This window comes from Netta rufina (genome assembly GCF_964035555.1).
Source record: "Netta rufina genome assembly, chromosome: 3".
NCBI lineage: Eukaryota > Metazoa > Chordata > Aves > Anseriformes > Anatidae > Netta > Netta rufina.
The window spans coordinates 29001655-29026915 of NC_140125.1; the positions used below are offsets into that span (position 1 = coordinate 29001655).

Consider the following 25261-nt stretch of genomic DNA (forward strand, 5'->3'; position numbering starts at 1 on the left):
ACATAACCACTGCTTTGCACAGTGGCAAGACAAAGGCAAGATGGACCAATACCTTTTTCTTGGCCTGTAGCAGCTCCTGGTAGGCACTGGATCGTATAAAACGAGGATAAGAATCACTTTTCATCAGTTTGTAAATGTGCTCCTGAAAGGGAAAGAAGGTGGTGTTACTCCCATAAAGGCAGATATGAGTAAAATGGGAAGCAATCACGTCTGCAAAATGTATATCAGCTAGCGCTACTTTGAATGGGAAGTCCTATGTGATGGGAGGTTGCAATTCTGCAGCTAAGGCTGAGTTGCTGACTGTTGCTAAAGCAGAAATCACAACTATTTGTAATATTGATATCAATATATTGATATTGATATATGAATACAGCACACCTTTCTTTAACTTCTTGTCCCTATTTTCACTATAGAATTATATTCTCTGAGCATTTACAACTGAGTCCTTGCTTCAGGCCCAGTTTCAAACCTCCCTTACATTAGTCAGTTCAGTTAAGTGACAAAATCAGGAGCCTTGAGCCTTCTTTCCCAACAGATTTTCTGAACTCATTTCTGGAGATGCTTTTCTGACTTGATAGGCTGGAAAAGGAGCCAGGTTTCTAATTTAGCACAATAGATAAGTGTTTAACCTATGGGGGGATGGCCCTTGGCTTCTCTTGAAAGCATTATTTGAGATGTTTATTCTGCTATCCAGCTGATAATATAAAAAGGAAAATGCATATGCAAATTGAAAAGTAGTTCCAGGCTAATCTAATTTCCAATATATTTATTCTTCAGATGCATATTAAAATCTGGAAACACTAATCCAGGAAAAAATGACACAAGCAGGTTATAGAGCTTTTCTTCTTGGAGTATGTTCATCTCTGTAAAATTAAAACTAAACTACAATAAAAACACTAAAATCTTTAATGTAGGACACTTTATAATCTTGTTCTGGATATAATCTTAGAAGAAGGATTTTTAGAAAAAGAAATCTAAACATGAAATACTTTCACAAAAATATTTTAAAAAATCTACTGGATTGTGTTAGTTGTTTTTTTTTTTGTTTGTTTGTTTGTTTGTTTGTTTTTCCTTTCACTTAAGCCCTACCTTTTACTACAAGAAACTTGTAGCACAGCAATCAGGAAAGAACAAATAAACTGTGTAAAGTAAATACTGCTTAGCTTGCTGCTGGATATAATTAATAAAATAATAATAATAATAAAAGCACTTTGCAAATTATGGCAGGGCAAAACTAAAGCTGATTTTTAATCTTTGTTTTGTTAGAAATTCCGGAGAATAATTCTAAGTGCCTTTCATTGTATTTTCTACACTAAGCTTAGAAAATCTGGAATATATTCAGAATTTAGGCTTGTTCATTTGGGGGAATTTTAATTCTGTTCAGTTTCTATGAGAATTGACAATTCAGCCAACTGAGAGCAAAAAGAACTCTGGTACTGTTGTACATATCAGTGATGCTGAGCATTAAAATGTTATACCTGTTCAAAAATCAACCCTGTAAAAGCAAGTAGAAATTAGGTTGTATTAGTATTGTTAATGTACAATAAGTCAGGAATTGTGGCAGTTTATTATTTAGCACAATCAGTCTGTTTTTACTTAGGTATCGCCCTCATTTGATGTGGAGTTCCATGGGGTCATCTTTCAGTCCAGAAATGCTTTTTAAAACATTTAAAGCACAGTTAAATGACTCACTGACTGCCAAATGACTTGTAAGTGGTCCCTTTCTCAAGAGACAGAGCCCTGCTCCTGAAAAAACTCTGGCACATCAAGTGGGGCACAGTGCAAAACTCCTAAAGCTTTGAGTTGGAGTGTGGTGAATATGGTCTGTTCCCTTTTCTCTGTGGGATGGAGGCTCCCTGGTTGAAGTTGTACACTGAACTGGATCAAATATGCAGAAGCCTGACAGAAGGAAAAAGCTTGCATAAATATCGCATGCTCAACTTCCATAAATTAATGGGGGGAAAACAAAGAGATCTGAAAGTAAAATGGTGTTGAAATTTTACACCTACTTTTACACCTATTTTTATGAAACAAAAATTGGATGTTGGCAAAGAATTTAATTTTCCTTTACTGAGTCAACTGCAAAGACAAATTTTCTTTCCAACCTTTAACCTTGCTGGAGTGTTTATTTGTGCAACATGTCCTTACTGTTCACTACTTTCCTAAATCTCCAGTGGCTCAGTAGATGCAAGCAAAACCTGCATGTTTGGCTTAATGCACAGTGTGTATGATATAGTGTCTAATGACAATATTATTGTTGCATCATAGGTTGCTATTCTAATAATAGCAAAATGAGAGCACACAGATTTACTTTTTTTCTTTTTAAATTAGTAGAATTATTCCCCCTCCTATTTAAGACAGAGACACTTTCCCAAAAAGTAGAAAGGCCAGATTCAATTCCCTCCTCTGCTTTGTGGAACTTGCATCTCCCGACTCCCAAGATGATGTCCTAATAATCAAGTTGTAGAAAATTCTGCAGGGATATGATCTCAATCTCCTTTTGACATCATTTCACTTTGCATTAATAATTAAATTTTCATCACCGGGCTGCTGCTGATACTAGTTCTATGATTTTTACAGTGAATCCAGTTATTTGCTATAGCTTTTCTCAGAAGCTTGCAGATATGAAATATTAAGTTATGAGTCACATGAAGTGTCTCATTTAATATTTAAGTGCTTGTGTTTTTTTTTCTTTCTGTTTGTTGTTTTTGTTTTTTCTTGACAAAATCTGAGATTTGTATTTTACTGTTTTGTTTTGTTCTTAACTTTATCTTCCATCTCAAAAAAAAAAAAAAAAGGAGTACTTTCACAAACCTAGCTCTGACCAAAAATATTTTTTGATTATGATATTCTGATATTCAAAAATTGAATAAATCAAAATTCCAAAAGGCAAATCAGGTGTTTACAGACTGTTTTTTACTCCAATAATGCTGCTTATTGAAGAATACATCTTTATGACCTTTGCCTGATGTTCGTAAAATGACAGTTTAATAAGGAACAGAAAATACAATATCCATGGAATGTGATATTTCTGCACGAGCCATTACAAAGTGTTATTTCACATAGGTCATATTTTTTCATGATGGAAACCTCTGACTAGTATAAATGACAACAACATTTTTAGACATGCATTGAGAGAATAGACATTGAGCCTGTATCAAGGGAAGTCCTTCAGAGACAGATCTTGAGAACTAGAAATTGTTGTGCACAGGGAAAAAGCTTTTCTCTTTATGTAACTGAATAAAAAGATTAAAAAAACAGGAACATGAAAATATCATTTTCATAGCAATATATGCTCTGCTCAATTTGAAGACTGCTTGAAGATTCTACTCCAGGAAAAAAAGTTTCATGAAAAGCATTAAGAATTTATAGGCCTCAAGAAACAAAGAAATGTTACTCATTTGAATTTCCAAAATGTCATATTAGAAAACAGAGCATTACTATTTAATTCCCAAATATATCTTATTTTATCTATATACATTTCAATAGCAAATATTGTGTTTTATATGTCCCTAAACAGGATTGCAAACTAACCTGAGCATCTTCAAATGTGTATCTTCCAGGGTCCTTTACATTCTGCGTGGTTTTGTCATAACTTTTTGAATCTAGATTGATGGCACTGGGTGCACCTGGAGCAAGAAATTCTTGCCAGATTTCTTGAACACGAGCAGGAACTTCACGGATAGGTCTCTTCTTCAGGTCTTCTACTGCTAACCAGAACCTATGGTACAATATAGCATCTTGACTTCAAGTTCAGTATGATCACTAATGAAACAATAACAGTCTTCTTTGCTCTTAAAAAAAGTAACAAGAAAAGTAACTGAAGGTTTCATCTAAAATGCCCTAAAATAGGCAAAATCTATACATTTATGCTGGGATCATATAACTGGTATATTGCATCAGGCAATCCCGCTGCCTTAAAAAGCCTTCATGAGACACATGAGAAATCCTTCATTACTTATGTATGGATAACTTGCTTACAGGAAGGTTTCCATCAGACTGGAATTAAACTGAGGTTTCATTTCACTTGAGCCACAAGGGCTTATATCACTAATAAACCTATTGCTTTTTGACATTACTTCAGAAGCTAATAAGAACTTATGTTCTTGCTATCTACATAAATCAGTCTTGCTAAACTATAAACTGTATAACTGTATCTGTAATTTTGTTACTTATACACCACAAATGATGTATAAACCAGAAAAGCATTTCTTTTGCCTGCTATAATTTCAATTATTTCTCCAGTAATGCATTTCTATACATATGTTTTACTACAATGCTGAACGGAAGTGGCAATTCTTTTTTCTCTTCTGGTGCAGTGCAAGCCAGCATCAAGCAGCTGTGTACAGTGCCAGCCATTTCATGGTATCCTTCCATCAGTCTGGAGGAGGTTCACAAAAGAAAGGCTTGATCACACTGGTCACAGCTCTCTAGCTATGAGCTTTGTTACTCAGTTGTCAATTGTTATCATGAGCTCTTTATTGTTATCTCTTCTATAGGTGTTCAAACTCACTGTGCAAAACAATTCTAAATTCAGTCAGGATCCCATGCTTAGACATGGTGCAGACCACTTACATAGATTTTATTTATTTTTTTGCCTTAGAGAGCTCAACTAAAGTATGACTTTTCTCACGTTATATATCCAATATATACCACTGCAGCTTTTCCGTGTTGTTTTGACATGGCTGACCCTGCAAAACAGGTCAGCTGAACCTTGAAGTGAGTTAACTGTGAAACAACTCAGATTTTAGAAGGCTGACAATTAATTTAGGTGTACCTTTAAAATGTGTCTCAACCCTGCTTATGCTATGAGATCAAACTGAGCTCTCCTAGCTTAGTTATATAGGGAATGGTTAGGAAAGAGGAACCATGGAATGGTATTCAGGCCTCCAAGAAAGCAAAATGATACTACCCTCAGTCCAAATCCTAATACAGCTACTGCACCAACTCTTAAGAGAGGACAGTAAAACACAACAAAGAAAACCTTATAGTACTTCTCCTATAAGACATTCTTCAATTGAGATGATTTACCTTCTGGGAAGCAATTAATCCTTCACAGTCCTGTTTTGAAACTCCTTTGTAGCACAGATGGATGGAGCCCATGCTCATCACTTGCAAGCCACTACAGTTAGCTTCACTCTGCTGAGCTGACTTTTATGTTTTTCTACACCCTCCAGTTTCTGTAGTACCTTTCTGTAGCACAATTTTTCAGTCTAACAATCCCTTAAGATTCTCCAAGAGATAGTGAAGTAATATTGCTCCAGTTTTGCAAATACATTAATAATGTACAGTGTTCTCAACAAGGTCACAAAGAGAGTCAGTGCCAACACAGAAACTTTTTTTTTTTTTTTTTTTCCAAAATTCTGAGTGCCACCACATACCTCTGTGAACTACAGTGTGAGTTGGCCACGGATCTGTACAGAGCCTGGGGACATATCCTCAGAATCTGATGGCATTGCAGGAAGAACAGAAGTCTCATAACTCAAGTTTTAAAACTGCACAGCTCACAAACTCTAACTCAGTTCACTCCGTCAAGTTAGGGCAACCTACTTTGGTTTCCTTAAGCTGCTTTCAATATTTGCATTTAAAAGTGTATATCCTGCAGTGCCTACCCCTTCAAATGCATCTTCTGGGACTGAATGATTACTCATGTGTATAGAAGTCAGGTAAGGAATAGAAAAATGAAAGGGAAAGAAGTTATTTGTAAACACACATTTTCTATCACCCTGTAGACATCTCAAGTATCTAGCTCAAAACTGTCACATTCTTGTTTGTTGCTTTATATCATTGCCAATATTTCTGGAAGTCACCACAAACATGCCTCAGGATGCTATTTTGTTTTGCAAGTAAAGTGTTTCCATATAGTAGGCTCAATTATAGAAAAATAGATGGGAGAAAAACTGAACTTTGAGAAAATATGCAGCTTCCAGTATGGAATAAAAAGGTTGTATAGATACATGCTTAGCAGCTGAACACCAGATCTTTAATAAATTAATTTTATTTTACTCTTCTAACGTCAGCATTCAAAACAAAACAAACAAACAAACAAACAAAACCACAAAACACCCTATTGAAAACGTGAGTCTTTAAATATAGAAACCTCTTTAAAAGTAGGAAGAAAATGCTGATTTTTGCAGTATGTTATGTCTAGGAAGCTTATTTCACAGCCAACATCCAGTTCAAAATCTTAATCTACTTACTGAGCTTTCAAGCAAAAACGCCTGCCTTCCACCCACAGAAGAGTTAAAGTCAAATGTGCAAAGTTATGAAATGCCAAAAATAAGGCTGCTACCTCTTGCATTTTCAGAAATAACATTTCTGAATATCACATGGCAAGCAAAAGCACAGAGTGTTGAAAGCAGATGAAATGGAGTCTGTAAGACTTGGTCCCAGACCAAAAAAGCTCCCTGTCCCCTTTTACAGCTCTCTGCCTCATGGGCTGTGGCTAGAGCAAGGGAAGACTCCTGTAGCAAAGGAGGCATAGTCTGCAACAGTAAATACATGCAAAGCCAGAAGAGGGGACAGGGAAACCCAGCTGCATATTTTGTACAATTATATACACACAGTGCTACTTTATGGAAGGATCTAGAGCCCAATCTCTGTCCGTGGAAGAAAATTGGAAGTCCTGTTGGTGTAGGTTTGCTTCAACCATGGAGACCTTCTCTAGAGGATGCTCTGCACCATTTGATTAGACACACAAGAGGCTGGGTATAAAACCTGCCACTGTCTTCAATCCCAGCATTTGGGCTGCCCCATGCTGGGTCACATTCCAGATGTATAGCTGAACAAGACTAGATGGCATATGATAATTGTACCTCCAGCCACATGACATGGTAGGACACATGTTGCAAGACATCTGGGAATTATGTCCTCCAGCTGGATTACTTTCAAAGTGAGGGTGGCCTTGCCAGATAAATAGCACAGCTGCACTACAGCTTCTGTCCCATTAACTGACCTAAATGTCTCAAGCAGCCAACAACAGATCCCAGATCAAGCTAATCAGTTAAATTTAGAACAGCATGGGAACACAAAGAGAGAAAAGCTGCAGTGATTCTCCACAGATGTGTTATGTTTAGGCAATGTGGAAAAAGTGAAGTGGCTATTACATGGGCTTTGCACTCAGTATGTAACACAACAGGTCGGAGGACAGACCCTTCAGCATTTTCAGCAAAACCTTAACAAATTTCATGGCAAAAATCATCTAATATGTTCTAGGGGCAGGAAGTACTACATTTTGACTCCTGGAATCCACCCTCTTGACAAGTACAACTTCAAGCTTCAAGACAGTGGTGATGAAAAGTCTCAAAAAAAAAAAAAAAAAAAAAGGCAAAAAGGCAGAGAAAATTAAATCCTATAACTAGTTTCTTCTGATCTGATCTGCAAAAATGGCAGCAATTTTTAGACTTGAAGGTTACACTTAAGTCTGAAATGGAAGTAAAGCATAGGCAATTTCAGCCTCGAGCATTAGGTTTTGGCCAAGCTATTAGCACTCAGAACTGGGGCTCATAATCAACATTATCAACTGGATAAAGGTTATCAGTGCCCATATTGTGTGAGAAAGTATCATTGCCAATGTTTCTGTTCAGATTTGCAACCATCAAGGATGGTTTATTGTTCTTCATACTTCGTAACTCTGTCTTCCACTCTTATTGTAGACAGAAATGTTTTGCATTTAAAGTCATCAAGACTGGTCATCAGTAACAAAGCACAATAAAAGAAGAAAGTGAAACAGGCTGGATTTGATTTAAAAAAAAAAAATACCTCTTGAAACATTCTCTCTATCAGTGGTTTGGTAAAACCACTTTAATTGGTGCAATTAAAAGAATAACCAGAACAACTGAAGTAAATTAAACATACAATTAAACACTATGACTGAAACAGTCTGTAGGCAACAGTGTACATTTTTGGTAGTGCATGTGGCTGTTTAATTTATTCATTTTACAGAACGTAATTAAAGCATCTATCTCCAGTATAGAAGATTCTTACAGCAACTTACATGTATGAATCCACAACAAACACCTCACAAAATCTCAGTCTGCCGCAGTCTGTTCACAGAAGCTTCATAAAGAGAAAACACCTAAATCTAGCTAATTTCTCAGTCCATCTCTTCTTTTTCTGGACAACTACAACCCAAAGCTCCTTTTCCTTAATTTTCTCATACGATATGGAAACTAATAAATAAGGAACGGGCAACAAGGCCAACGGCTTTTGCTTCTGTGAATGATGGAAGATGTGCTGTCACTGCCCTCCACTGATTAACATGTGATGCTTTTGCAGCCTTGGAGATTCCATCTACAGCAAAACTGCATAATGCACTTGGACAGGCTTTCATATTGGCAGGACTGAAACCATTTCAATCTTCAGATCAGGCTGCAGTTACAGAATCACAGAATTTCTAGGTTGGAAGAGACCTCAAGATCATCGAGTCCAACCTCTGACCTAACGCTAGCAGTCCCCACTAAACCATATCCCTAAGCTCTACATCTAAACGTCTTTTGAAGACTTCCAGGGATGGTGACTCCACCACTTCCCTGGGCAGCCTGTTCCAATGCCTCACAACCCTTTCAGTAAAGAAGTTCTTCCTAAAATCCAACCTAAAACTCCCCTGGCTCAACTTAAGCCCATTCCCCCTCGTCCTGTCACCAGGCACGTGGGAGAACAAACCAACCCCCACCTCGCTACAGCCTCCCTTGAGGTTCCTATAGAGAGCGATAAGGTCGCCCCTGAGCCTCCTCTTCTCCAGGCTGAACAAGCCCAGCTCCCTCAGCCGCTCCTCGTAGGACTTGTTCTCCAGGCCCCTCACCAGCTTCGTCGCCCTTCTCTGCACCCGCTCAAGCACCTCCATGTCCTTCTTGTAGTGAGGGGCCCAAAACTGAACACAGTACTCGAGGTGCGGCCTCACCAGAGCTGAGTACAGGGGGACGATCACCTCCCTAGCCCTGCTGGTCACACTGTTCCTGATACAAGCCAGGATGCCGTTGGCCTTCTTGGCCACCTGAGCACACTGCTGGCTCATATTCAGCTGACTATCCACCATCACTCCCAGGTCCTTCTCTGCCTGGCAGCTCTCCAACCATTCCTCTCCCAGCCTATAGCTCTGCTTGGGGTTATTGCACCCCAGGTGCAGGACCCGGCACTTGGCCTTGTTAAACTTCATGCAGTTGACCTCAGCCCATCGGTGCAGCCTATCCAGATCCTCCTGCAGAGCTTTCCTACCCTCAAGCAGATCGACACACGCGCATAGCTTGGTGTCATCTGCAAACTTACTGAGGGTGCACTCAATGCCCTCGTCCAGATCATCGATGAAGATATTAAAGAGGACCGGCCCCAGCACCGAGCCCTGGGGGACGCCACTAGTGACTGGCCTCCAACTGGACTTGGCTCCATTCACCACGACTCTTTGGGCCCGGCTATCCAGCCAGTTTCTAACCCAACGAAGCGTGCGCCAGTCCAAGCCTAGGGCAGCCAGTTTCTTGAGGAGAATGCTGTGGGAGACAGTGTCAAAAGCCTTGCTGAAGTCAAGGTAGACCACATCCACAGCCTTTCCCTCATCCACCCAGCGTGTCACTTTGTCATAGAAGGAGATCAGGTTCGTCAAGCAGGACCTGCCTTTCATAAACCCATGCTGACTGGGCCTGATCGCCTGCTTGCCCTGCAAGTGCTGCGTGATGACTCTCAGGAGGATCTGCTCCATGAGCTTCCCTGGCACTGAGGTCAAACTGACAGGCCTGTAGTTTCCCGGGTCAGTCCTCCGGCCCTTCTTGTAGATGGGCGTCACATTTGCTAGCCGCAAATTTTGCTAGTTCCTACAAAACAACCACCTGGGAGCAAATGTACAGTCAGCATATGAATACTAACTTTCCAAAGAATTCTGCTGTATAGAGACAAAGGATATGGAGAGGAATCTGGATTTTTTACAGAGATGAAGAAATTAGGTCACCAGGTTCCACATTGGAGTAAGATTCATTTCACTAGCTCATTGTCTTTGAAAATTCCTTTTTCCATTCTTGGACAGACTTGCAACTGGTCTCAGTAGCAGTGGATCATGCTAAAACATAAGTATTGTAAATTTTAAGTATGGTCACCATATCTGTAATGAGCCGTGGGAATTATTATTGAAATTGTGTGGTACTTTAACTATTTGTTCTCCTGTATGCAAAGCAATCCTTCCAAAAAAAAGCTGCGTGGTAAAGAAAGATTACAAGCCATACAGACTGTGTTAGTTGAATGCAGAATACAACCTGTTTTTTAGCAAACTGCAATCACACTGTCATGAAACTACCACACTGATAGACCTCATCAGACTTTTTCAAGATGTCATTGTTAAATGATCAAGCAGGGGTAGATTTACTGGGGATGGCTTAGAGCTTTCTCAGTTCCCTCTCCCAGCAGAAGGGTAAGTTTTACCCTTTAAAACAACACCCCTTTAGAAAGTAAAATGCTTTTAATCCCAATTTACAGGCAAAGAAAAAGCACAGAGATACAGAGTAAGAAAGTGAACCCGGGTTGCATACCTAATGATTGAACAGTTCTCAGTTTTAACTCATGACTCAAGTTTCTTTATCCCTGTTCTGTTTCTTAAAACACAATCTATATCCACTAAGACTCAGATTCTCAGCCATCTTAGACACTCAGTTCAAGTTAATGAAACAGTACTACCAGAACACTTAACTACCTAGATAATCACACTTGAATACAAACAGTGTATCTCATAGACTTAATTATTGATTCACATTTCAGGGATTGTTTTTCATTGAAGTGAGGTATAATACTTCTAACCAACTAATATTGGATCTCTCCACAGTCTCTGCATATCCTGTGTACTGCATTAGGTAGCTTGAATCAACAGTCCCCACAGCTGTCTTCCCCATTGTAGGTTTGATGATACTTATTGTAAATTTTATCATGATCAGGACTCCAAAAGGACAAGAGCTACCAACTTGAATTCACTCATATAGTGAGGTTAAGGTGAGCAAAGAATCAGTCTTTTAAATGTAAGGTTTATTTAACAATAATGCTTGAAACCACCATGTCCAAAAAGCTTTTAATTTCTGTTCCTGAGATCATTTTGACTCCTATGCAAAACAAGCTTTACAAATTCATGCTTTCTAACCTGACTTTACTATTTGAGCCTAACTGTGCAATGATTTCTTCAGTTTGAAAATTCATAAATGCAATTGTAAGACAGTTTTCCTTCAGTAAATTAACACAGAAAGCACCTTTTCAATAAGAGTTTGATACCCTGCCTGATCATTCCCAGGGACATCCTTTAAGCTCATATTCACTGTTGCTTAGATCATATGTTTTATAATGCTAATATAAGAATCTAGAGAGATAGGCAGAAGAGTAGATGGCATATCAAGAAATCAGCTCGAACAAACTTCTCTAGGGTATTTTTCTGGATCAGTCACTTGCAGTTTGCCTGTGGTTGGTGGTGTAAATAGGATTAGAAAAAAGAGCTAGGGATTATGTGGGTAACACTAGTTGGCAGAGAGACAAATTAATCACAGAAAAGCATAGAAACTGCACCATATACTAGGCTGGATAGATTTATGTTTGAACAGCTGCTCTGCATAAGGAATTGTCAGGATGTTTAGCAAATAAAAATAAAAATAAAAATCCTTATTTGTGGTATCATTCTAATTTTATAAATTATCACTTCACCTGCTACTTAAAGAAAAAACTGTATCTTTAACCAATGAATTTATCAATATACACAGATGGCTTAGACTATATTTCCATCGAGGCAAAGGCAAAAAAAAATGTTTGGGAAATATCATAAAGTCTAGAGTATCTATTTGTGATGCTAGTTCAGTGTTTGACCATGAATGTGGCCAGCAACTTAGAGAACTCCATCTCCGGTTATTCTGTGGACAGTCTTAAATTAAAAACAAGGAGCTCTGTGCAATTACTAAGCATTCAGGAATCAACACCACAAAATGCTACTTATAAGATACATAAAGGTAACTACTATAAATAGCTATGCTGCACCACTTAGGAGTAAGAGCTAGCACAGAAAAAAGGGGTTCATGATTTTTCTAAGTTTTGGAATGTGTGCAAATAGGATTTTATATTTCTTATGCTATTGGTGAATAGGAAGTGAAGAAGATGACATCCAACAAGAAGGCAGAATAAAGAGAAAAATATAGTGTACACATTTTTGTACTATATACAGTCTGACTTGTCTATTGCAATGCTTCTATTTATCCCTTTGGAATAACCTTATCATAATAATACTTTCTTAGAAAAGCAATAACAAAATACACTATTAGATAATGGATGGGCTACCATCAAACATGGACTACTGTCAAATCATGTTTCTCCCTCACTTAAAAAAAGTACAGCTCAAATATATATATTTAATTCACAATTCATACACCAACACCTTTGCATTTTGCAATTAGTAAGGAATTTGAGAGGTAGCTGTCACACTGGTTTTGTTGTCTGATCAGCAAGTAGCAACATTTCTTCATTATCTTGGTGGAGATTTTCAAAAGACCAACAATCCACAGAAATCTGACCAACAATGAAAGTTTATGACTTTTATTCATAAATCCCTTTTTTTAAAAAAACAAACAAACAAACAAACAAACAATTTTTCTTTGAAATTTTACTTTTCTCATAGTACCAGACTTAATAATAGCTACTGAAAAAGCTTTGCATGGGTCAATATCTTAAACCTGTATAATAACCTGTATAATCTGTCCAGAGAGGCTGCGGAGTCTCCTTCTCTGGAGATATTCACAACCCATCTGAATCCAGTCCTGTGCACTGTGCTTGATCCTGTTTGAGCAGGGAGTTGGACTAGACGATCTCCAGAGGTCTCTTCCAACCTCAACCATTCTGTGACTCTTCGATAAATAAAATGAGCTGAGAGAAAGCCTTTTACATGGGTATTTTGACCAAAAGTTAGACACGAACAGTAAAATATTTCACGTGAGTCTCTGCTAACTATATAATTTTTTCCCTCAGTGTGAATATTGGATCAGGTAGCAATCTGATTGAACTCCAAAAGATAAGATACAGGAAAAATTTTAAAGGAGTCAAGAAAACAAAACATAGCAAACAAACAAAACAACACAGAAAGAATGGTTTATAAATAAATAAATAAATAAATAGTGTCTTAGAAGTTATTAAAATATAAAGTCCCTCTCATTTACCTTAAATTTTCTGAGCTGAATTCTGACTCCAGGAACTTGAGAAACTGCTCTCTTCCAACAGGGTCTTTCAAAGCTTCATCCATGCCAAAACCCCACCGCTTCACCCTCTGCTGTCCAGGCTCTTTGCTGATAGGGGAACACAACAAAACAGACCAAAACAAGATCAGACATAGTTCAGTATTCTAATACTTTGTGCATATAATTTAGATAGAGTCCTAAAATTCAACCAGAGATTTCTCACGTTTCAGATCAGTCATATCTGTGAAATGTTCAGCAATGAGTAACCAGGCAGTCCACACTCACACAGGATAAAGATGATATGCATACACTTTCACAGAAGAATAAGGACTTCCAGTTAGGAAACGTTATCAGATTTTAAAAAGCTGTTTGTTTTTTTTTTCCCCCCACACTGGAACACTGTAACCTTTTACACAGATTTACTAATCCATAGCTCTTCCCATATTATGATATTAAAGCTGGAAAGACCAAAAGGATACTGCATTTCCTTCTATTTCAGTACTTTACTGCAATACCTCTGTCTGACATCCTCACATTTGAAGAAATGCCTGTTAAGTATCCTTCCCCAAAAGAAGAAATAAAATTATATACCTTGCCTCCAGTTCCCAGAAAGTGGTGTCATCTGATATCCAAGGGTTTGAGGGATCAGGGGGCACAAGAAAAGGGTCATACTCCAAATACTGCTCTGTATAAGCTAATAGACTAGGAAAACAAAAGCATCAAATGTTGTCATGTCAGGAGGTGAGGAAACCTGATCAGGTTTTCCAGTTAACAAGTTACCATGCATCAGCCAAACCATGGTAACCAGGTGTGTACACACTCAGAAGTCACCTACAAGCTCAAGCTAAAATAGGTTTGCTTGGTTTTAAAAGTGCCCATGCTTCAACCACCCCTGAATCTGTGGACCTCTGAAGAAGGAAGGGAGCTTCACATAGAATCACAGAATCACAGAATCACAGAATTTCTAGGTTGGAAGAGACCTCAAGATCATCGAGTCCAACCTCTGACCTAACGCTAGCAGTCCCCACTAAACCATATCCCTAAGCTCTACATCTAAACGTCTTTTGAAGACTTCCAGGGATGGTGACTCCACCACTTCCCTGGGCAGCCTGTTCCAATGCCTCACAACCCTTTCAGTGAAGAAGTTCTTCCTAACATCTAACCTAAAACTCCCCTGGCTCAACTTAAGCCCATTCCCCCTCGCACTGTCACCAGGCACGTGGGAGAACAGACCAACCCCCACCTCGCTACAGCCTCCCTTGAGGTACCCATAGAGAGCGATAAGGTCGCTCCTGAGCCTCCTCTTCTCCAGGCTGAACAAGCCCAGCTCCCTCAGCCACTCCTCGTAGGACTTGTTCTCCAGGCCCCTCACCAGCTTCGTCGCCCTTCTCTGCACCCGCTCAAGCACCTCCATGTCCTTCTTGTAGTGAGGGGCCCAAAACTGAACACAGTACTCGAGGTGCGGCCTCACCAGAGCTGAGTACAGGGGGACGATCACCTCCCTAGCCCTGCTGGTCACACTGTTCCTGATACAAGCCAGGATGCCGTTGGCCTTCTTGGCCACCTGAGCACACTGCTGGCTCATATTCAGCTGACTATCCACCATCACTCCCAGGTCCTTCTCTGCCTGGCAGCTCTCCAACCATTCCTCTCCCAGCCTATAGCTCTGCTTGGGGTTATTGCACCCCAGGTGCAGGACCCGGCACTTGGCCTTGTTAAACTTCATGCAGTTGACCTCAGCCCATCGGTGCAGCCTATCCAGATCCTCCTGCAGAGCTTTCCTACCCTCAAGCAGATCGACACACGCGCATAGCTTGGTGTCATCTGCAAACTTACTGAGGGTGCACTCAATGCCCTCGTCCAGATCATCGATGAAGATATTAAAGAGGACCGGCCCCAGCACCGAGCCCTGGGGGACGCCACTAGTGACTGGCCTCCAACTGGACTTGGCTCCATTCACCACGACTCTTTGGGCCCGGCTATCCAGCCAGTTTCTAACCCAACGAAGCGTGCGCCAGTCCAAGCCTAGGGCAGCCAGTTTCTTGAGGAGAATGCTGTGGGAGACAGTGTCAAAAGCCTTGCTGAAGTCAAGGTAGACCACATCCACAGCCTTTCCCTCATCCACCCAGCGTGTCACTTTGTCATAGAAGGAGATCAGGTTCGTCAAGCAGGACCTGCCTTTCATAAACCCATGCTGACTGGGCCTGATCGCCTGCTTGCCCTGCAAGTGCTGCGTGATGACTCTCAGGAGGATCTGCTCCATGAGCTTCCCTGGCACTGAGGTCAAACTGACAGGCCTGTAGTTTCCCGGGTCAGTCCTCCGGCCCTTCTTTCTTGTCAAGAGCTGAAATAAAATAAAGTACAAACTTTCCTAATTTTTCCACATAGATCCTGTTAGGGCTCCTTTAGGCACTAAAAAATTAAATCAAGCAACCTTTTCCATGCTCATTTGCTTTCATAAAGGAACATATTTTATACCCCTATGGTTTTAATTATCAGTTCCTTTAAAATCTGTTCTAAAATACTGCATGCTATTTAAGTCACATTTATTGGCCCTGCAGCTGCTGGGACTCCTTTTTTCCTCTTCTAAATACAGTTAATATTTTTATTATTTCCTAATCAAATGGCACTACTCACAAGTTTATTGCTTTCCAAAAAAACACAAATAACTTTTTTCCAAAGTCTTCAGTGTTTATGAATTACTCTGACTCACTTAAACACACTATAAACTTTGCTTATTTTCTGGTAATTTATGTTTACCATGTACTTATTCTCACCTTCTTTTTTGCCTAATAATTATTGAAAATCATTGAAAAGTGAAGACAATATTGTTTCTTTTTGTTCCTGCTTATATTTAGTCTGTATTCTTTTTTTTTTTTTGTTCAGCAAACAGAAATTTCTAACCTGTTGTCTTTATAAATATATATGTTCTTGCATGTATATACATAAGTACACATGTAAAAGCAAACATATGTGCACATGTATATGAAAAGATGAAGATACATTTGTGTTTTTTTTTTTTTCTTTCGCTTTGTCTTACACAGCTCAGTTTTTTGCCGTTTTCACTCTCTACTTCTGGATCTGTAAGATACCGCAGTTCTTTTCTCTGCCTAAGCTGAAAATAGTCTTTCTGAAGGCCCTTTATTTTTTTTTAATTATTATTATTATTATTTTTATTTGGTTTCTAGCTCCTTCCTTACATATTTTGGTCCAATTTAGAGATAGATTCTTATGTTCTGACCTGATGTAAGCTCAGACCCATTTTGCTCAGGCTCAGATCACCTAACCCAACCAGATCCCTTGTTTTGGCAGTGATTTCCCTTTTGAAATATCAAAACAGTGAACCCCAACCTATTTCCATTTAGCCTCCCTGTCAATGTAAGGGGAAACTTGTGACCACTTGGTCAGAGGCTCCTACAGTGACCTTGGTTTATCTAGCTAACATATCATGGAATATCTGGGACATCTTTATAACTATAAAAGAACTTCATACCTCACTCTTTTTTTAAGTAAACTTTATAACATCTGTGCTCCCTTGTCTCTCTTTCTCTGAAGTTATTTCACACTGATGTTTTCCCATAGTTATCAGTATAATTGAAAAAAACAAGATATAACAATTTACTTACCTCTCTGCAACTTTGGACATTTTTAATCGATGTCTGTCTAATTGCATTTGCCAGTGCTTAATCTGCAAGAAAGGAAAGCAAATAGTGTTATGAGTAATTCATTGCTTGACTGTATTTCCATAACTTTTTTTGTTAGGGTTGTAATTCAACCTTGATTTACCCTAGGGCACAGAATAGAAGTATATCTACCTTAAAACTACACTTACCAGTGTAGCTCTAAAATAAATGGAATTTTCCACTGAATAGAAAAGTTTATACACAGACAAACAAAACAAAACAAAATAAAATAAAAAAGAACCAATATAAAACTTTCCCTAATGGCTTATTAGATGAAATCCATTTAGCCATTTTTAGATTTTTGAAGAAAGTTACTAATTCCTCAGACTTTTATCTTCTCCCATTCCTAAGGAAAGATTAATAAAACATTACCAGTAGATAAATGTATGAACCCATACATGCATGCACTGAGCAGTAAGCATGCCTGCAAATCTCTAATCAAAATGGTAAAAGGAAGTGGAATGGTAAAAGTGAGTGAGCAGTCTACTGCTAAAGGAGCTAATAGGCTTAGCTATGGAAAGAACCCACCAACTACACTGTTCCTAACTGCCTTCAACTACTTTGTGCAAGATACAAAATATGTCAGGTTTTGTCTCATTAATTTTAATAAAGGTTACATACCAAAATCCATATGTCCTGAAGCAAGTGAAAACTTTACTAAACAATTCTGTCAAACAATCTGTTCTGAACATACTTCCCAGTTACAATAATTTTTGGTTTAATACCAACTTCCAAAAAAAAAAAAAAGTTTATCTAAAAGTATATGCTCATTGTTATTTTGCAAACCTCTTGGTGTAGTTCATCTTCTGTGGGAGGCTTAGTCTCTGGTACTGGTGTGTGAGTAGGGCTGTGACTTCGGATGTCATTTTGTAAACCATAGACAGACTACACAAAAAATATGGAACAATAGTTGCTTTCAGAAAATGGCTTTTACATATACTAATAGTATATGTAAAAGAGTACCTTTTAGTATGTTGTGCTCAATAAGTTATTCCAGATCACTAGTTTCTAAAGAAACTGAATAAGCCATGCACTCACATAAAACTTTGTTTTTAAACAATAAATTCTACCAAAAAAGCACAATTTCATAAGGCCACAGAACACAAGATCGACTTTTATTTTGTCTCTATATTAACAGCACATCAAACATGCAGGGTGACACTGAAAGGCAGCTATTACCGTAAATAGGGATGGCCAGCAGCAAACAAATCTAAATCCAGTTTTCTTTTTGAAAAACACTGAAATGTACCTCAAAGTGCACACTTTAAAGTTGGACTCAATCTACATCATTATGATACAAAGAATTTGAATGAAAATGTTGTTCTAGTCAATCTGTATGTCCCCAGAGATCTTAGACAGTTCATATCTTAATATAGATGAAGAAGGTTATTTCTTCCATAGTTTCTGTGCATCTATTTGGGACATGTTTGTAAACTACAGCCAGCCTTTTCATTAAGATCTGCACAAGAAGCACTACTATTATAGCTTAAACAGCATTTTTTAATTAATTTTTCCTTAACTACCGACAGAAACTTTTTAACATACTTTATTCAATCTACTAAATGACAAAAAAAATATTTTTATTTTCTTAGTCTGTATTTCTCCGAACACTTTCTTATGTGATAGCATTTACTTAGTATTAGAACCTTTGTTAACCAAACTTATTTAAGAGATTATTAATTAACAACATACATTTATGTATTTATTTCTTGCATCAGCAAGAAAAAATGTTTTAAGAAACTATGGAACTTCATGTTATAAATTACCTCCGGCTTTTTATGTTATAGCAATACTTACCTTTCTTGTTTTATGTGGATTTCTCATTCTTGAAGACTTTTTAATATCCACTTCAGTAGTGTTTACGCATCCAGGCTATTAAAAGAAAAATAAAAGAAAGCACAAGGATAAAATCTGGGAAATAACTCCATACAATTTCCACTGAGATACTCCTCTTCAGCTTGCAAGGCTAAACAAACAAACAACATAAAAATAAAACAACAACCAAATATAAACTAGAGGCATATTGTGACTTCATGTTCTTCTGCAATATTCCCTACAGAAGACAGTAAAACCCGAGTGACCTAGAGCCTAAAGAAGCATCTCAAGTAGCATTTTTTCTGGCTTATAGTAAGAGATATTATTTTGCTATTCGAGCTGGTTTGCTAGACTCTATGACAGTAGTTAGGACAAAGTTAGGACTGTGTATCTTTATGCTGAATGCATTGAAAGCAATGTACAGAGAAGCAGAAAATATACAAATGCATATTGTATTCTTATATTTCTGCTTCTCTGCATTTGAAGAACAGACAGGTACGAGTTCAAATTAAATTGCTGTTGGTCATACTTAATAACTGGGGAGTGAGACACCAAAGACATACTCCTGACATCATGAATCTGAAAAACAAACAAAACAAAACAAAACAAAAACAAACAAACAAACAAAAACAACCAACCAACCAACCAAAAAAAACCAACCACCTCTCAAGAAGTTTGTGTTTTGATTTTGTCAAGGAAGCCATGTAATGTGCATTCTAGATCTTCCTCTAAGATGCATGGTTGTCAAAATAAGTAGAGTTGTGCAACACCCACCCAAGCTGTGAACCTCTTGCTCCCCTGATTTAAAAATAAAATAAAATAAAATAAATACAAATGAGTGTCTAAATGGGATTTCTCTCTTCCAAAAGAAAGTAAAAAAGAGAGAAAGAGCGAGAGAAAGAGAGGAAGAGAGAAAGAGAGAAAGAAAGAGAGAAAGAGAGAGAGAGAGAGAAAGAAAGAGAGAAAGAGAGAAAGAGAGAAAGAGAGAAAGAGAGAAAGAGAGAAAGAGAGAAAGAAAGAAAGAAAGAAAGAAAGAAAGAAAGAAAGAAAGAAAGAAAGAAAGAAAGAAAGAAAGAAAGAAAGAAAGAAAGAAAGAAAGAAAGAAACAACAACAACAACAACAAAAATGGGCTTCATTAGTCCCATCAGAAGGCTATTGGTCTAAACAGATCAACTTTCAACACATCTGATGTAGCGTTCGAAGAGTCATTCTCAAAATCTTTTAGCTTCCCAAAAGACACAAGTCCTCTAGTTTATTCTAATTCATCTTTCTTTGACACCTTCCTTTAAGTAAAAACTCCCTGCAGAAATCTGTTTTTGTATCCATTGCTGAAAACAACTAGAAAGTGTTATCCTCCATGGTGAGTTTTACCTATTTATTTTAGAGGGATTACATATCCCACTGAGAGTGGGAAGTACTAAGTCTGCTATCTAGTGAGAGTAGATTCTTAGTGAAAGTAGGTTTGTTTGTTTTATTTTCAGTGGGAGTAGCTAGACTTGGATTTTAGGTTTGCCAGACAATAAATAAGGACTTTTATCAAGCCAATGACATGAACTATGTCGTCTCATTGTAAAGTAAAATGCTTGAAAACTGTGGCTGTTCACAGCAACAAAAAATAAAATAAAATGAAACCTTCTTACATAGTCAGAGCCAAGAAACAAATACATTTCATTAAATGGGACAATGGTACTTTGCCTCTGGAAAAATATATTGAATAACAGCCTAATTTTTTATTGGATGTATTATATTTTTATTTATTTATTTACTTTGAAGTACTAAGCTGATGCATGTTACATTTGTGGAATTAATAGTTCCTCATTACTAAGAATAAAAACAGGCACTGATATTATATCCTCAAGACTTCATTTGGCATCCCTCTTGAACTAGATTTGGGAAGGTGTGCTTTGTGCTTGTGAATAAAAATGGTAGCTTTTAGAGTCACAGAATCATAGAACAAGCCATACATAAGGGACCCATAAGGATTATCAAGTTGAACTGGCTCCAAACAGGACCACTGTTGTAACCACTGACCTGGGGAACCTGTTCCAGTGCCTGACCACACTCCCAGAAAACTTTTTCCCAATGTCCAACCTGCTCTTTCTCCAGTGTGTGATGCACTCTTTGTGTGATTGTGTATAAAAATTAGAAGCAAACATGCAAATGAAAAATAGTAAAATGAAGAAAGTCCTTGTCTTAGTTCATATCACTTACCTCACTAAGAAGAGTACACAGTGGTAGTAACTAAGAATATGACTTACACCTCTTCACCTCTTTGTTTTCTAAGTTCATTGCTTTTATTGCTTTTTTCTTAGTTTTAAACAAACATTTCTTTCAGCTGACTTGCAACATAGCTTGAGGTAGCTTAGTAAGTGGGACTACTTTGGTTGGTCATAGCAACACAGAACTATGATACTGTTTGCTCACTAGTGTTTCTATTAAATTACAGCAACTGATCATTAGTGATGTCCTCAATTTGCTCCATTTGCTCCAAACATAAAAAATCAGTTTAAATGCTTCTGATTGAAAGACACTACAGCCTAGTCATGGAAGACAGAGAAATTAGTACATCATAGGGTTGTTATTAAAGTCTCTTAGCTTCAGATTAAAAGTCTGAATAACATTTGGAAAAAAATGGCTAGTAAATGGAAAGAATCTGTCTGTCCTTGCTCAGGATGGTGGTAAGTGGAGGACACCTACTTTTGCACAATTTTCCCTGCGAGCCTTAGGGAAGAGTTAGAAGTTGTTGTTTGTGAATTCTAAAGGGTTTTGCAATGATTGTCCGTTAAATACACTATTCTTAAAATATATATATTAAATGCAATGCTTTTGATACTTTTTGTTTCATTTATGGCCTTGTCTTTATAATTGTGTTGATATTTTTAAAATGCACAGGCACTTTCATTTTTTTTCAAGCAATAATTTTGTTAGAAACAGAAGTCTCCAGTGACAGTCACTGAAAAGTTGATGTTGAAAAAAAAAGAGTTGAAAAGTTTTTATCTGCCATTTCTGGTAAACTGTAACTCTGAATGCAAATTAAGGAAAACACATCTCCACCAAAGTCACAATTATAGAGAGGTTTGAACGGGAAATTTCATTATCAAGTAGAAGTAATTTATGAACAAATACAGGCGTGTAATTTCCTTCTTCATGTTTATTTTCCAGGACAGAGAACAAAAAGGTCAGATTACGTTACTTTTTTTTTCTCCTTTGACTTTTTCTTTTCTCTTCTACTATAAATTTGTGTGATGCACCAGGAAAGCTTTTTTTTTTCTTTTTTCTTTTTTTTTTTTTTTTCCAGAATATTTACATACTTCTTGTGCTTACTTGTGAAAAAGGAGAATCCTGTACAGAGATTAGTGTCTAAAAGCACTTTTTGTTGTATAACAGTTACTATAGTGAACATATCACACGCATTCAAATTTTTTAGGTCAGTACAGACTGTTAATATCCCATACATTCAGAGATCATTTTTTCATAAAAATGGACTGTCCATAAAATGTAACATTATACCATGTTACATAAGAGGGTTTATATAAGTCTAATGCATCTGAAATACTTTTTTCCTTCAGCAATCAATATTCTGTCTGCAGTGTTGCTTTTCTCTGCAGATCTATTGACAATAAATCCTTTTGCACTGTTTTCCACTGTTGTTATCTCTGAAACAGCTCACCTGGTGGCTTTTTAGAATGAGAAAGGACAGTGATTTAACAATATTTTGTCTCCCTGTGAGTACTGTTAGATGATTAAACTGTCGGGGATCATGTCCCACTGTTGAATTTACACTGTTGTAGTTGGGATGGTATTATTTCAGGAGGAAAAAAAGATTAGTGCAGTTCTACCCAGAGATAATTGGGTCTTTTGTCTTTTAATTTTGTAATAACTGAGCCAAACATAATACTTTTTGCACCACAAAAGCTTTTCTTCCATTCAGCAACAAAAGTTAATTTTCATTCTTACTGAGCATTACAACTCAAAATAACTTGTAACTCTCAAAGACAATGATAGATTGAAAAATACAGAACACTGCATGATAGCCAATTCAAAGGTAGAAGGCAATTTCACAGGGCAGTATACTGAGATACAAAGTTAAAAAGAAAACAACACATCTACTTTAGGATTACATCAGCATCTGGCAGTGAAGAAGACATGGGCTTTTAACAATATTTACAGCCCTTGAATGCAGCAATTTGAATAGCTGGCACACTTACATAAGATACAAACTGTTGTGTTTTCCAATTTGTTCTGTTTGTTTTTATTTCGCTGTTGTTTTTTAATTATTTTTGTTTAGTTTTGTTTTAGAAATATGCCCTAAATAACAAGAAAAAAAAGGCATAAAACTCATCTGAAGCCTCTTAGTGTGAAAGATTTCAAGTCCACAAGCACTGAACAGGTATGAACAGATCTAGCACCTTGCCCAGGTAACTTGCATGGCCAGACTTCTGTTCTGCAGGTTCATGCAAAGGACATAACGGGAAATTCTGGGAGATTTGTAGGAATTAAAGAAGGTCAAAGCTTATGCTCTTTGGAAGGAGACCCAACCCAGTACTGAACTTCTACAGTGTCTCATAGAATCTTACAGAAACGTGGTTGTTTACAACCTCTCAGGCTGCTGTAAATCTGCTGTGGCACAGCAGGAGCAGTAGCAGGAAGATACAGGCACGGGAATTCAGGAAGCTTCAGTACAATGGGGAAGGCAGTGAAAGGGCATATAAGCACATAAGTACATATAACAACCTCAGTTAACAGTAGGGGCTTAAGACTATATGTATATGATATATAGGTATCACTATATATAAATAGTGATATATGTATCACTACCATTATAATAGTGTTCTCAGAATCTGATTCAAATTATAGCACTGGAAGTACCTAAAAGAATTGAGGTTACAATTTGTGTTTTATTCTCAATTAAAGTATATTTATTGAAGTGATACTTGATACGAGATGGTATTTCTTCTTTCTGTGGTGCTGCCACACTTCATCTGTTAATATTTAGGAATAAATACCAAACATCTTTTCAACTAAAATAAAAACAAAAGCTTGCATCATTTGAACATCTTGCTAAAATAATTCAAAGTTTTTGTGGGAAAACCTTTGCTGGACAACATTTCATTTTATTCGCATGCCCTTATTAACATAATAACTATGTGTTTGGATACAATTACATCCAGCTGTGTTTTCTTTTTGTATTGCTTTTTTAACTGGACTACCATAGTTCGAATAGTGTGATGCCTGTCAAAGTGCTCGACTGCAAGATTCCCATTTAGTGTTTAGTATATAATTTGCATACTAATACTGTTAATAGTTTTCAAACAGATTTCCTGGAAGACTTGAAGCCTCTTTTATATGAGTAAATAGAGGGCTTATTTCTTTCAGGACTAATATTCAGTATAAAAACAGCAGTGCCCCTCCACCTCAAGCCACACACAAACAGGAATATTTCATGACCTTGTTGAAATTGTTATATAGCAAGATCGTAACCGGGGTAGTATTAGGCCCTCATCTGTTTTTAAATATGATGTCTAAAATACTATCACATATTCAAAGGAAAATTATTTTCTTTTCATCCATCAGTTAACACTTCCTTGTCTTGAAGTAAAAATGTCATTGTGTTCATTTGCAGCGAGGACCTGCCAGCCCAATTCAGTATTGAATTAAACGCATGCAAATAATATTTAATATATATAGCGAGAATTTTTTTAATCCCTACTTCAGTTATTGTAGAATCACATTTGTATGAATCCCTAGCAGCACTATTTTCTATTGATGCTGTCTAGGAGGCTACATAGGATTCCACCAAGAAACACAGTGGAATGATGAAACCTCCCTTACTTTACATCACTCGGTACATTGGAAGATTTTATCTGCTTGGATCTGACTAGAGCTCACATTTTGAAATAAAAAGTAAGTAAATAAATAAATAAATAAAAGAGGATATGTTTAGTTAAAAAAAAAAATCAATTGATATTCATTATCTTTCCTTGATAACAGTGGCAACAGTGAATCAATTAATTAAGCCTTTGTAATAGCACTAACAGTGCTATTTTTTGACACCTTTGAAAGCAACTTTTTGGAGATAGTCACATAGCCAAAATCAATTGCTACCAACACCTTTTTATGTAACAAAACCTTTTGCTATGATCTACTTGTAATTCTAGCAAGTATAAAATCCTCAGTGGAAAGCAAATTGATGTTTATAATGATTATCAGTTTAAGTTCCAATGTCATCTTCTTTCTTAAAGAATATGTCAATTTAACTGTGAATCTACTTAACCCAGAACAACATGAAATTTCCTTGTCTGTAAGACAAATAAACTCATGTATGTGGGAGGGATTAACCTCATGCATTGCAATAAGCTAGGATTTGCCTGTCTATGTTGCTTCTCTGCAGAAACTGATCTGAGGGAGAAGTTGAGCATGAGTCAGCAGTATGTCTTTGCAGCAATGCAGGTTAACCACAGACCCAGCTGCATTAGCAACAGCACAACCTGCAGGCAAAGGAAATGGTTAATTCTTTTGCTCAGCATCTTGAGGACACATATGTAATCCCATGACCATTGCTGGGTCCCAGAAGCAATACCAGA

The 25261-nt window shown here is 37.4% G+C and overlaps 1 protein-coding gene across 8 annotated transcripts in view; it reads right to left on the reverse strand.

The window, feature by feature from the left end:
• Nucleotides 1-25261, reverse strand: part of RGS7 (regulator of G protein signaling 7) — a gene marked incomplete at both ends in the record, with an annotated part of 263440 nt that overhangs the window by 28061 nt on the left and 210118 nt on the right. For 7 of the 8 annotated variants that reach the window (XM_084284277.1, XM_084284271.1, XM_084284273.1 and 4 more), the window contains 7 exons: nt 53-142; nt 3535-3721; nt 13161-13286; nt 13770-13880; nt 16805-16866; nt 17648-17746; nt 18659-18733. In XM_084284277.1, the coding sequence (XP_084140403.1) occupies nt 53-142; nt 3535-3721; nt 13161-13286; nt 13770-13880; nt 16805-16866; nt 17648-17746; nt 18659-18733 (750 nt within the window). The remainder of the gene's footprint in view (nt 1-52; nt 143-3534; nt 3722-13160; nt 13287-13769; nt 13881-16804; nt 16867-17647; nt 17747-18658; nt 18734-25261) is intronic. The other variant, XM_084284275.1, reaches the window with a different exon arrangement.